Source organism: Drosophila sechellia, chromosome 2L (assembly GCF_004382195.2).
Source record: "Drosophila sechellia strain sech25 chromosome 2L, ASM438219v1, whole genome shotgun sequence".
Taxonomy (NCBI): Eukaryota; Metazoa; Arthropoda; class Insecta; order Diptera; family Drosophilidae; genus Drosophila; species Drosophila sechellia.
In genome coordinates, this window is record NC_045949.1 from 19,656,959 (window position 1) to 19,670,863 (window position 13,905).

The 13,905-nt window shown below is 44.4% G+C and overlaps 2 protein-coding genes across 4 annotated transcripts; one reads left to right on the plus strand and one right to left on the minus strand.

Annotated features, from left to right (window-relative positions):
- The first annotated feature begins 1 nt into the window (after window position 1).
- LOC6614773 (kinesin-like protein KIF14) lies at window positions 2–13,873 on the plus strand. The gene is made up of 2 exons (XM_032727044.1): window positions 2–1,646; window positions 11,811–13,873. The coding sequence occupies exons 1-2, from the start codon at window positions 207–209 to the stop codon at window positions 13,734–13,736; spliced, it is 3,366 nt and encodes a 1,121-aa protein (XP_032582935.1). The 5' UTR covers window positions 2–206; the 3' UTR covers window positions 13,737–13,873.
- On the minus strand, window positions 3,612–9,284 carry LOC6614774. Of its 3 annotated transcripts, none has more exons than XM_032727059.1 (2): window positions 8,859–9,284; window positions 3,612–3,815 (listed from the first exon to the last, which is right to left on the minus strand). In XM_032727059.1, exons 1-2 carry the CDS (start codon window positions 9,013–9,015, stop codon window positions 3,661–3,663), a joined length of 312 nt encoding a protein of 103 aa, XP_032582950.1. In that variant the 5' UTR covers window positions 9,016–9,284; the 3' UTR covers window positions 3,612–3,660. The 3 variants fall into 3 exon arrangements, with proteins under 3 accessions (XP_032582950.1, XP_032582949.1, XP_002039193.1); XM_032727058.1 differs by lacking the exon at window positions 8,859–9,284 and adding an exon at window positions 4,350–4,615; XM_002039157.2 differs by lacking the exon at window positions 3,612–3,815 and adding an exon at window positions 6,195–7,284 and having other exon boundaries at window positions 8,859–9,276.
- Window positions 13,874–13,905: the final 32 nt, after the last annotated feature.

Here is a 13,905-nt window from a genome sequence, read left to right on the forward strand (position 1 = left end):
TTAGCTAACAGAGCATGTAAGTGTTGTTCATCCCTGGCTCGTGGTAGCGTTGCCGGACCTCAGGCCGCTCACTGAAATCAACCCTGCTTTGCTATCGATCGCCGCCCGTCACTAGAAAAAAAATAACAAACGACGCCGCGCAATAATTCGAAACTCCTTGGCGTTATTTAAAAAACGAGCAGAAAGACCTAAAAAATAATATAGAGATGAGCAACAAGAGCACGCCGGTGCGCCAGCGCATCCAGCAGTTCCAGACACGAGGATTCCACAAGTCCACGCCGGCATCCGAGATGCGCAAGAAGGTGCTGATGACGCGGGCGGAGGATCGTGAGCACCGGGATCGTCCCGAGCAGCTGCTGAACACTGCATTCAGCGGGAGCACGCCGCAGCCCAAGCCCAAGCCCACGGCCCTAAATGCCTGCTACACACCCTCGTCGCTGTACAGGAATGCAAACACTACTCCTGGGAGATCAAAGACGCCCGGCACCGGGAAATCCAGCTGCAGCAGGGCAAAGGAGCGGGACTCTCTGATGGAGACCTGCCTCAGCGTGTCCGAGGAGAGCAACATGATTGTGGCGGTGCGAGTGCGGCCACTGAACGCTCTGGAATGCACACGTGGTCAGGTCACCAATGTGGTCCAGGTGCACGGAAACAGCAACGAGCTGACTGTCCAAGCGGGCAGCAGTGCTGATGCCTCCGCCGGCGTGACGCACTTCTTCAGCTACGACCAGGTCTACTACTCGTGCGATCCCGAGCGAAAGAACTTCGCCTGCCAGGCCAAAGTCTTTGAGGGCACAGCGCGTCCCTTGATCGACACTGCCTTCGAGGGCTACAATGCCTGCTTGTTTGCCTACGGTCAGACGGGCTCGGGCAAATCCTACAGCATGATGGGCATTGAAGCATTGGATGACGCCGCTCTGGATGGCGGGCCGCCGCACGATGAGGCGGGCATCATTCCACGCTTCTGCCACGAGCTATTCCGCCGCATAGAGGCTGTGAAAAGTCAGCAGCAGCTGCAGGTGGAGGTGGAGGTCAGCTACTTTGAGATCTACAACGAGAAGATACACGATCTGTTGAGTGTCCAGCATGCGGCAGCTGCCACCGGGGAATCCACGCCCATCCAGCAGCAACAACAGCAGCAGCGGCCGGCCCTAAAGGTCAGGGAGCATCCCATCTTCGGGCCCTACGTAGTGGACTTGAGTGCGCACTCGGTGGACTCGTACTCGGCCCTCCGCAACTGGCTTGCCGTGGGCAACTCCCAGCGGGCCACTGCCTCCACGGCCATGAACGACAAGAGCTCGCGCTCACACTCCATCTTCAACATTGTTCTGAACCTCACCGATCTGAGCAGTGACGATGGCCTGTCCTCGGATACGGACTCGAGCACGGCCTCCTCCCTGCGGCAGACACGGCGCAGCAAGATTAGTCTGGTGGACCTGGCGGGCAGTGAACGCATAAGCGTCTCCGGATCGAACGGCGAGCGGATCCGCGAGGGCGTCAGCATCAACAAGAGCCTGCTGACGCTGGGGAAAGTAATTGCTGCTCTGGCCGACTCCCGCAAGGCCAGCGCCAATGGACCCCTGGGCTCTGGGACGCCCAGCACCTTCGTTCCCTATCGGGAGAGCGTGCTCACCTGGCTGTTGCGGGTAAGTGTTACAAATAGTTCTTAGCTACTTTTGTACTTATCAACTGGGTCAGTGGGTTGGTCTACTTTCGGCAGGTTATAACTCTTTCTTATCCCCTTAATTGAACCCAGAGGTGATTGCTAAGTATGAATTGAGTACATTTTGCCTTCGAATAAGTTCAGCTCAGTAATAGCTCATAATATGTCTTCAATGTAATTGCATTTATTCGCAATGCTTTTCGCACTTTTCCCGCCACCGATCGGATTGCTTATCAACACTTTCGCTTTGATTAGGCAGTGGCCCACGGAATGGGGTCCCCTTGCAATCAGTAATTACCCGGAAAGCAATCAGTACGTAGAACTGCACTGGGAACGCAAATGACACGTTGACCCCTGCGGAAAGTACCCACAAAATGTTCGTACGGAAAATTGTTTACTGCTGGCAGATATGCGGCTTTCCACAGATCTCGTGATGACCTAAGCCCTCTGTCTACAGAGATACCATCTCGACTCGCGACACGCGAATTCAGTTTTAATGATGTCTGCACTACGAGGAGCAGCTGATAGACAGATGTATGTTGGCTCTATCAATTAACTGGGCTGCTAATTACTTTAATTAAAATAAAGCGTCAAATTGCCCGAAAAACAAGGGAAAGAAGGCAACATCAGCCAGAGATTAGATTGAGTTTATCTGCGCTTTTTAGGACTAAATGTGAGATCTCGAGTTCTGAACTCGAGCCTTGTTATCATTCATTTGTTTATTTTGCTAAGATTGCCAGCAGACTCAGTGTCTTTTTTATTATTATTTCCTTATCATTTTCGATAGAAAAGCCTTTTATTAAGGTCTACCAAATCAAAGACCTCCCGCACCTCAATCAATTGAGTGATTAAAGTCTTGGCCTCTTATCATATCTATTTAATCTATTGTATTTGCTTTTCCTCTGTGCCCATAAAATTTATGACCTGATACAAACTTTCTAGAAATTTATTTTAAGAAAGCAAATAAAAAGATAGCAGTGTCTTCGGGTAATATAATTATTTTGTTATAAGATCTCAGCAAATGGTGTCTTAAGCAATGCCCACATACTTAGCAGGAAAATTGTTATAAACTTGTCATGGGACTTAAATGTTCTGTATTAGTTAACATAGCGAGCCATTGCCATTTATCATACTATTTGTTTCAGGATTGTTTGAATTGAGTAACGACTGTGGTAATCAATGTAACATACTTATGTGTGCATTTTAAGTTAACAACTGCTCTTAAACGAACCCTACACGTTCGTAATGTCTTGATTGTTGGAATATTAGCAGGCTAGTTAATCCGAAAGTGAGGGTTTTATATAATACAAGTATCTGCTTCTAAAAAAAGGCGCACTCGACATGTGCGACGTAATTTATAATCATTCCACTGCATTCAGTGAGTAATTACACGGCGCCCAAGTGAGAGGCTCTTGATCGAAGGTACTACAAAGTCCGAGCACTTGTCTTTTTTCCCGAAACCCGTTCCACTGAGTCTTATTTAGTGTCCAGTGTCCACTTCGCCTTTCGTTACGGTAGTACGCCCCATAAAATGGCTCACATGATTTATTTCCGTACGCGGCCTTTGCCATAAAAGGTGAAGACAAATATTTGATGGAATGGCGTCGTACCCAAGTTGGTTGTAAACAGGTGGTCCGTAGGGGACCCTTCCACGGCTGCCAGTGTAGTGACGAAACGCACCAGATGGTGGTTACCCATCTTTGAAATCATTGAAATATTTAGATGGTTTAGAGTTAGGTTCTGTATGTTGATCGTCACTAGTTGTTTTTACCCCTTTAAATGGGGGGTTTTGTTGAATTTTTTATATCATGCGACCTTGTTTTTAGGTACCTTTGTATATTTTTGGGTGTCCATGGTTCCTATCTACCAGTCAAGTACTTTTCCTATCTTTGCATTCGCCACAAAAGTTCCATCTACATCTTCACTTGCCACCCCACAGATTTAAAAATACTTTTCAGATAACGCTTTATTTGGTATTTTTGTGCCGTACTTCGGCACTAAAACAATATAACACTTGATACGTTATCGCGTCTCCTAAGTTGCGACACCAACAATTTCAATTGTTGCTGTCGTTGTTGACGTTTTCCACATTTACACGCCGAAGGCTCGCATTTGCAATTGCCCTTGCTCAGCTTTTTTCCATCCTTAAGAGCTGCAATAACAATTTAAGCACAAAATGAATAATTTATACAGATAGTTAGGATGGTAACTAAACGTTTACAAAGTCTATACAAGCTAGTAAATGTAATTGATGGCAGAGTATCTTACAATAAGTAAATAACTACCTGAACTTCAGTACAAATTAAGTAATGGGAGGTGCTTTATAATCAAATTTGGGTGGTTTTTGGAACTTTAATTTGGAACTATAGTCATGCTATGAAATTGGCAGTCCGTTTTGTTTATTAGCACAATCAGACTCGTCATTATAAAGTCATATTTCAGTTCATTATCCAAAAAGCTCATTATTCAGAACAAAAAGGAAAAATAATGGAAAAATAATACTAATAATTAGTGAGCAACTACCAGCTGCTATTAATACTGTTTTTTAACTGGCGTAATATATGCATAAATTATATGGAAACTGGTTTGCTATACGGATAGGTTTTGTAAAAGAATAATTCGATTTTTTTAAAGTAAACATGAACTTATTTAATTTTAAATACAATGGCCTAGCTATTGAGTTCACCTTGCGACTTGACTCCTCTGGAAGTTTTCAATTTTTTTAACAAACGGTTCAGCATTTTTCAAGTGCAGAGGGATCTATTCTTTTCTCCAAGAAATTAGTCCTTTTTTATCCTTAGATTATAGTATTTCTCTATTTATATATAAGTTTTGAATTCGTTGCGACCTTCACATGGCTGGGGGAACTTTGGAACTGGAAATGCGGAGTCGCAAGCCAGCTTTCTAAATAAATTCCAAACCAACTTGTTCGTGTGCAAAGCCCTAGCAACCGCACTGAGTTCACAATCAGCATTTTCCGAGTTGGCTTTGGGAAGCCACAAACACTGTTTAGATAGCCAGGGAATGTGGGATTTCGAATAGAATCCAGAAACATCGAATTGAATGCAAATGGCGTACATAAGTTCACACGATTTCAAATTCGATCGATCTGCGGTGTCTAATACGTGTCTAATGCAAAAAGCGTGCCACTGAGGATACGTCAGCTTATTATTTTCGTAATTAGCAACAGGCGAGTTGTCTGTCGCCGCTATGAATTTTCAAATAAGCCACGTTTTCGGTTCACAAATTATTGCGAATTATCCGAACCGAAACAATGTGACATACGAGCAGTAACCATATTAATTATTCAAAAGATTTCGACTAATTGAGGCATTCAATAATGAAACAATATTCTATAGTAGTTATAATGTAGAAATTCGAAAGTTTGTATCTCTGACCCACGTTGGCGTCACAAAATGCTTAGGAACGTGTGCTCCCCGTTCCAGTTTCCCGCATAACAACAATTGTAATTTAAGCCACTCTGTTTAATAATATATTTAGCCCCAACCAAGTGGTTAGCATTGGAATATAAAATGAGTCGAATTCGCCGCACAAACAACAAACAGCGCTTTCCCCGTCGCCCCATTGCACATACCCTTGCACACCCATGGAATTATGCAAATGGAATGGTTGGTGTGGGGTTCTCAGTTCTCAGTTTGATCAGTTCAAATTTTGATTCGCCTTTCATGATTAAGGCACGGATGATCTCATCTACGCGTGTCAAACGTTCATTGCGCTAATTCAATTCGGTTTAGTTGGGGGTCTTCATTTGGATCACTTGGATGCTGGGATAGTGCATGGTCAAGTTCCAGGTCGCTTTATTGCGGTTCGAGGTGCTTTCTCTTAGTTCCCAGAGTAGTGTCTAAAACCTGACCTTAGCCATCAAGTACTTACTTATCATATTTAACGTTTTCAAGCGGCGGAACATTTTGAGTTCAGACCACAGAAGACAGATTAACTTCAATTAGTAAACTGGTGCGAGACGGAAAGATTTGCATAAGAAATTAAGGCTTTTATTTGGAAAATTTAAGTCCAAACTGACCCACCTCAACGTATGTAATTGGAACAGGTGTCTAACTTTGTTTAAGAAATCGTAGCAACTATGAATGACATCTCCCCACTTTCTTTTAATCGTAAAGTCATCAACTAACCCTCAAGATTAAAATACGCATTTTGACTTAAATTTTTCAATCGTTTGTCGTTTTATTCGGTTTACATATAATTTAAATTAACCATTAATGTATAATATATATGATATATAACATTGTATAAATTGAAAATTTTCTTGGAACCTGCAAGCAAATTTTACACAAATCATTACATTTCGATCAATTACTTAAATGACTAATGCAATTGTTAAATCGTTTTTATAATATTTCCGTCCGTCTTTTTGCACTGCTGAGTCTGAACACCAAAAACTAATAACAATTTCTGTTCTGTAACGATAAGTTGAGTTAACAAAATGTAACCAGGCATAAACTTTTGAAACAATTTCAACTTTTACGCATACAGCATTACATAATTCGATTTGATTTCATTTTGACACTAGCTCGGACTGTGCAACGCCCAGTTGGTATTACAATAAATATAGGGGAATGTCTAATATAGACAAGGATACAATAAAAATCGGGGTCCAAAGTATGTACTACGCATATATCGAAAAATAACAATTGTAAACCTTGATTGATCGTTATAGCTTTCATTATTTCTTGCTTACACGGTATACCTGTAACTGATCCAATCGGGTCCAAACTAAAGCAACGAAAATAACAGAAACAGAAAATCGCTTAAAAATTTTCTACTGCAATTTACTCAGTCTCGTACGCAAAATAGAAAATTCAGTTTTTGCTTCCCTTGTTGTGTTTCGTACATATATAATATTTTTCTTTTTTTTTAGCTTTTCACGATGTTCTCGTTTGCCTAAGGTCAAAAAATGCGTTGGTCAAGCGGGGCAGGTTTTCGTTACTTGCTTTTTTCGTCGTGCGCTATTGTTTGTCGGTAAACAAAGTGCCGTTTGTAGTTGTACATAACTGCGAAGTTGGTGTAAAAACGAAGCGGTTGATAATGAAAAAGGTTAGTTGTAAATTGGTATCAAGTGGTTTTGGCTTTTGTAAATGGTAGTGTATTCGCGACGCGGAAATGCTGGGCAACCATTTCAAAAATAGGGGTACAGTTGCCGTGGATTATTGTAGCTGCAGGCTGCTGTCTCGCTCTCTCGCGCAATCTTCGTCTTTAACAGCTTTTTCTCTTTTCTCCTCGGGTTTTCTTTGTTTTTGTTCTTACTCTTTCAGGTTTCCTTTCTTCTGGTTAGGTTACACATCTGTATACATATATGGCATTTCGCGAATGCTGCGGGCAGCGTCCGCAGTAGAGTCGTCCCGCTCCCACTCACACCTTGCAGCTTTGCGGGGCGGCAAGGACTGTCGTCTGGCTGTGGTTGTGGGTGTGCTCCATCTCATGCTCGTGCTCGTGCATGTCCTCCTCGTCCTCGCAGATGCTATCATGGTGCTTCCGCTGCTCCCGCTTGCGCATGTAGTTGATGAGCGGCCGCTTCTTGTGCTCCTTGCAGAACGGGCAGTCCTTGCGCATCTGCTTCTCGGACTTTATCTGCTTGCACTTTTCTGCAATGGTAGGAAAGTGATAGGTCACCGGTTAGTGAAGGTCGTCACTGAATGTTCACCCTCGTCTGTTGTTTCCCGCATTCGCATCCACTCCGCTTTCGGCCTACGTGCCCTTCTGGGCCTTCGAACAGCTGATTTGACTACGTGACGTCGCTGCGTCTACGTTCACGACGTCACGTCGCCACCGATGGCGTCCCTTCCCTCGCTACCTGGATTTTTCCCGCTACTCGACGTGTGACTCTGTGACGCAAGCAGCTACATATATGTTTAATATTATCATGCACTGGATTTTAGAAACCTATTTTAAAAAGTTGAACCTATCTAATCTTTGGTTTTACTGGAAACATTGTTGTCTTTCAACACTGTAACACCATTACTACGTTGAGCACAACTGTACTTACAGCCAGTGTGCTTTTGTGACCTGTCTCAGTTAATTAAGCCATTGCTTTGATTGCTCAATTGACCGTGTTAAAAGCTAAACGGTTATTATTGATTAAAGCCCAGCCGATCCATGTGGAAAGTCTATTCATAGCCGCTGATAAGCGACCTTGCATAATCTCTAAATGTGTTCAACACTGGGGAAAAAAGTGCTGTATTTACTGGATATATATGTACATGCATATGCATGCAACAATTCAAATAGGAATCAAGTTGTGTATATACAGACATATGAATCTAAAGTGTAAAGTAAGCTAATTATTTGCCTTGCATAATTTTTCACTTGTTTTTTCATTTCTCTGCAACCCGATAATGCACTACGCGTACATGTATACTATATGGACGAAAACAGCTCGAAGTTTTACCATTTGCACACCTCGCTTTCGTTATTGCGCTTCAGTTTTGGCACTCAACACAATGAAGCCCTGCTTTATTTGTTCCTCCCTATAAAAGAATCCATTGTGCGACCACCTGCTCAGCTTTTGAGAGCCGATTCTGGAGGTACAGCCAAGTCTTAGTTCTTAGTTGTCTGTGTATTTAATAATCGTAAAGTATTCGAGTGCAGAGTGTGTCTTAATGGACTTGGGGAGTGACCTCGATAAGAGCGGGTTTAACCACCTCTGAAATTGCCACACAAATATATCTTTGCCTTTTACGATTTTTACGATTTTCACGAGTGACGAAGTGACGATATACTCTTTTTGTATGCCCATCTGAATTGCGCTTTAACCTTGGAATGCCGGAAATTCGTAAGGAACCTTGTGGGCTTTTAGCCGCTTTGTGTGTGCAATTAAGCGCGTATATCTTTAGCACGTGGATTCAAGCCGTAAATATAAACAAAATTGAGGGGGGTGTGTGTGGCTGGAACCTACTTGATAAGATGACTTGCGCCGCGAAACTTTAGACACCCTGTGCTTGTGCGCAAAAATTAAGGCGTGTTCCCCACACAAACACACGCACACACACACTTATGCACATGGGGCCAAGAAATCAGGCTGGGTATTTATAAATGGTTGCAAAAACAAAAAACAACACACGCAATACACGAAAACAAGTGAGAAACGCGCCTGGTTTTAAACTCGCCCCCTTTTTGCCAGTGCATTCTGAGTGCTATCTGGTTTTTCGCCAAAAATTACCTTGCACTCGACTGTAGCAGTCCTTGACCGCGTGCGAGGAGGTGGTGGACTCCAGGGTGCCATAGGGGAACTCCTCGTAGTCGCGGTAGTAGCCGCTGCGCATGGACCCGCCATATGCCATTGTGGTGTCGCTGACGCAGAATCCCCAAACATCCATGTTGTGCTGCCCTGTGTTTCGGTACTATTTTTGCGAACTGCAGTGCCAATCAACGGGATGTGAATTGTGTTTGTAATGTGGGCGTGCAATGAACCCTGGCTTTTAAAATCACTTTGTTTTGTTTTTTAACAACGCTTTTTGGTGCACTTTTGGGTGGAGGTAACTCGCAGAGGTGCAGAGGTTTTCCTTTTTCTTCTTCCTGAGTTGCGAATCTCTCGCCGAAATTCGATGTATTCTGTTGGAAGTCTCTCGTGAAACTGAAAGCCGAACACTAAAATTACTGCATTTTTGTAGCTCTCGTGCGCTGGCGATACTTCGGCTCTTGTTTTGCTGCCCACTTCGGGTCTCCCCTATATTTACTTCTCATGTGCCTACGTGTGAATGTGTGTGGACAGTCGCGGGAAACAGCTTAGGACATGTGCATATGAATGAATGGAATGATAACTGCTTTTTAAAGCTTGCCTAATCAATATCTCAATAGATTTTGTTATTTGAGCTTTGAATCGATTTTTTATTAATGTTCGTAGTACTTATACTAGGTGTATATATTATGCTGTCCACACTTGTAGTGAAATATGTGTGCCTGTTTGTAAACACGTATGTGCGGCATTCTGTTTTGTTGTGTTTTCGCGTCTCGTGCTTTTGTCAGAGTTTCACCTTCCACCCGAACCCTCTCTTTTGAGTGCCACAGTGGTTACACATCTCTTGCTTGGGGCGCAGTGGTTCGCTACTCTCGAAATTACTTTTGCAGTGGAAGCAACCATTTTCCAGGTGATTCACCCTGTGTTAGTTTGAAAATTTTTAATAAATGTTAATTAGCCGGGGCATGAGGAATACTCTTGGAAGATTTTCTTATTAGCGGCGAATTGCTAATGCCGCGAAGATGACGAAAAAGTAATCATGAGAGTGATCGGACGGATGTTCGACGGCTGATCATCTGGAGGATTGGATGGACATTTGTGTCTTTATAAGGTGCGCTAATCACGGTCTAGACTGCATTCTGGAAGCACAACAATGGCTCTAAGCGTGTAAAACCACAAGCTGCACTTTTTCACTACTTCGCCTAGAGGTTTTTGAACATTTGAAAAATTTGCTTAAATCTAGTGTTAATTGGCGGTCTACGTCATTTTAGCCGGTTCCGATCAAGGTTTTTCTGTCTTGGCTTAAAAAGCATACCGCCTGTATTAGCGCCTTCCTGCGGTTTGAGTTGGTGCACGCTCATTTCAGTCACTTTTGAGGAGATCGTGACTGATTTCTAAGGGTGGGAGGACGTAGAGGGCTATATTTAGACAAAAAGATTTTTTTTTTATATGGTACGCTTTGGTACGTGAATGAATAACAGAGAGTGTCGCCATTAATTGTATTAATTTGCTGTTAGCGGACCCAGATTCTGACCAGATGACACTGACGGGCCCCTAAGGTCACCTACATATGTATTCCCATGGTAGCTGTTTTTCATGGCATATTTCTGCACCTGCGACCACTGTGCACGCCTACGCCGCTGCTGCTGCGCAGTTTGTGTAATCAACCCTCCTCTCTTCGGTTCCCGCTCTTGTTTGGCCCACGGTGCTGACCTGCTTAATCAAACAAGTGTCACTTACGCACACTGCCAAGAATGTGTGCTAAATAGCTAATACGAAGCTTTATTTGAATACATATGTATGCACACGATGCACTAAAAAAAAAAACTATCAGATAAAAATGCAAAGGATGGCCAATGCACTTGTAATCAGCTAAACAAATATCATACCAAACGAATATGTAACCGACATTTTGAAAGCACTGTGATGCACCAATTAGTATCTTGTATTTCTCAGCCTATTCCTTCCGTGTACTTGCATGTGAATGCATTTTGTTTGCACAACAACTTTTCGATTCCCGCACAGCGGTTGCTGATAAGTCAGCTGATAACGACCATCAGTAGGTGCCTTTGTCACGGTAGCTTTACGCAAACAGTTGGGCGTTGTCTTATCATTGTACCCGTCCCTATCGCACCGAGTCCACAATCGAAGCACACACTCGAAGGTTCAGATTGTCAATTTTCCATTCCTTGAGATTTTCACGCATCTGTTCAGAGTGCTTACGAGTGCATTATAGTCACCGTGGGCTTCTTGTTTACCGATCGTTAATCATCGTACCTCTTGCATAGTGGGGTATATTCCTTTTTGCCACATATATGCTTGGGGTGAAAAACCACTTCCCTTATCAACTTCGATGCCCAACCAGCTCTTTAATTGGTTGGAAAATATGTGTTTATTGGGATTTCTGCTTTATTTTCTTCAGTCCATATGTCGCATTAAATCATTCTTATCACATTAAGATTAAATGGACCATTTCCAATAACAATTCGAAACAGGAACCATTAGGATTATATATATGCGATTATGCTGTTCCTTAAAAGATATTCACCCGACTCTATATGATACTAAAAATAGTGTATTCGTGTATTCAAAATGCCTGATTTATTCATCAATGAAAGGTTGTGTCGGTTTTAGGTGCTAGATTAAAATAAAATACATGCAAATGATATTATATTTAGGCTTATACTACTGGTACTGATGCACATGCCCTTGTTGTGATTTATCTCATTTGAAAAAGTGCTAAAAAATATTGTTATGAATGCGAGAAAGCCAAGCAACACCTTGTATACCACAGCCATTTGCCATATTGACCCTGCCAATAATAAATAACTTGATTTACCCCAGATATTAACATCAAAACAATACAATTACTCACCCAATCCAGAGATGCATCACAGAGCTTTTAATATAACTGAAGGTGTTCCTTCTTTCCAGGAAAACCTCGGCGGGAACTCGAAGACGGTCATGTTGGCCACCATTTCACCGGCCAGCATCCATGCGGATGAGACCCTTGCCACTTTGCGATACGCCTGCAAGGCGCGTTCCATCGTCAACCGAGTGAAGGTGAACGAATCCCCCCACGACAAGATCATACGGGATCTGCGCGCCGAGGTGGATCGCCTGAAGTCGCTGAGGAACGAGTACGAACGCCAGCGGCGCTTGTCCGGCAATAGTAACAATCCCGTGCCACGTAAGATCATCATTGAAACCTCCGTGGACGAGACCGAGGTGGAGGCACTGCGTCAGCAACTGGCAGAACGGGAAAGGGAGCTGAGTCGAGCGCAAAAGTCATGGATGGAGAAGCTCAAGGAGGCGGAGGACCAGCGCAAGTCGGAACTTCGTGTCCTGAAACGCCGGGGATTGGCTCTGGAGCTAACAGCTGAGCAGAAGCAGGCCTGTCTGGTCAATTTAACAGCGGATCCCATACTAAGTGGCACGCTATTCTATCTGTTGCCCCAAGGACTGGTGCGGATAGGACGAGGACGTCTGCCAGGAGGGAGTTCTAGTTCGCAGCCTGATATTGTACTGGATGGTCCACTGGTGGCCTTGCAGCACTGCAGCATCGAGCATGAACGTGGTGGCAAGTTGTATGTCATTCCCGGCAGCGAGGACTTCGAGACATACGTGAACGGAGAACTACTGGCGGATCGTCGCCAGTTGTTTCATGGCGACCGCCTCGTTATAGGTGGCTCACACTACTTTCGCATTTCCAATCCCTTCTGCTCGCAAAGAGGCAAGGCCGATCATCCGGTAGATTTCCAGCTGGCCCATCAGGAGATTTTGCAAAAGCAGGAGCAGCAACTTCGCTCCGAACTGGAGGCGGAAAAGCGAGCCGCTCTCACAAGGATCGAACAGGAGCGGGCGCAGCATGCCCGGGACTTTGAGGAGCGTCTGCAGTGCCTCGAACTAGAGCAGTTCAAGTACAAATGCAACAGCGAGATGCTGGAGACGGAACGACAGGCCTTGGCCCTGGCCCAACAACAGGAACACACCCCGCTAAGGCAGGAAGATGCAGTATCAACTCCAGCACAGAAGTCGACTATACTGGAGGACATTCAACGCATCATGCTGAATCCTTCGGAGGAGAGTCTTCACAAGACCCAGTTGATGGTCAAAGAGGCCACCCAGCGCTGTCGCCAGTTGGACTTGCCATTGGAGTTCCGGCAAACTCAGACGCCCGATGAATTTGGTCTGCTGCGCACTGTAATCTTGATCCTGGATAAGCAGCGGGGATTGAAGGCCGAGTGGCCCACAGCCAGACTGGGAGTGTGGTTGGATTTGGTCAGGGATAATGCTGAACAGCAGGAAAAGCTGAATGCTGAAACCATTTTCCAGAGTGTTGAGGTGGAATGGGAGCCACTGGATGCGGATCTCAATGAGACACTGAGTGACACACACAACTCCAGTCGCATCGCCCTTAATCTGAGTGCCATGAAGGATGTTCTGTTGAATAAACCGCTGAAACGACTGCTCAACGCATCCAGCAGCAAGAGCAATACACCGCGACAGACATCCACTCCCTCACCTGGAAGCCAGCTGGTGCACTTCACCAAACGCCTGCTGACCTACGATCCGGAGGAGACACCTGGCAACCAGAGTTGTTTCACCACGCTCGTCCAGCAGGAGCTGCAATTCATGCAGCGATCCGCCCAGCGTTTGCGGCGCCACTGCGAGGCTGCCCTACTCGAGCGTGAAAACCATGAGGACAACGGCGTCCTGGCCGTCAGCCTGCAGGAAGCTCTGGCACGAATGGACACCGTGCTCAACGGGATGCACACTTCATTGACGCGAGCGGAAGCCACTGCAAGTGTCACCTCGCCGACGAAAACACAGAAGGCTGTGCGATTTCTTATCGATTGACGGAGATTAGTTCGCACCTTGGACTAGATTTTATGCTGCAATGTGCTTTGTGTTGTTTTTATGTTTTTAAATATATATATTTTGTATATTGGTTTATAACAATAAAATGTATTGATAGCACCATCAAGTGAATACTGGCTTTTGGAAAATATTTTAAAGCGGCGGTACA

Coding starts and splice junctions, on each gene's coding strand:
- LOC6614773 (XM_032727044.1), top strand. CDS start 207: ATGAGCAACAAGAGCACGCCGGTGCGCCAGCGCATCCAGCAGTTCCAG. Junction 1,647..11,810: donor TGCTCACCTGGCTGTTGCGG/GTAAGTGTTACA, acceptor CCTTCTTTCCAG/GAAAACCTCGGCGGGAACTC.
- LOC6614774 (XM_002039157.2), bottom strand. CDS start 9,015: ATGGATGTTTGGGGATTCTGCGTCAGCGACACCACAATGGCATATGGC. Junction 7,285..8,858: donor CTGCTACAGTCGAGTGCAAG/GTAATTTTTGGC, acceptor CTACCATTGCAG/AAAAGTGCAAGCAGATAAAG.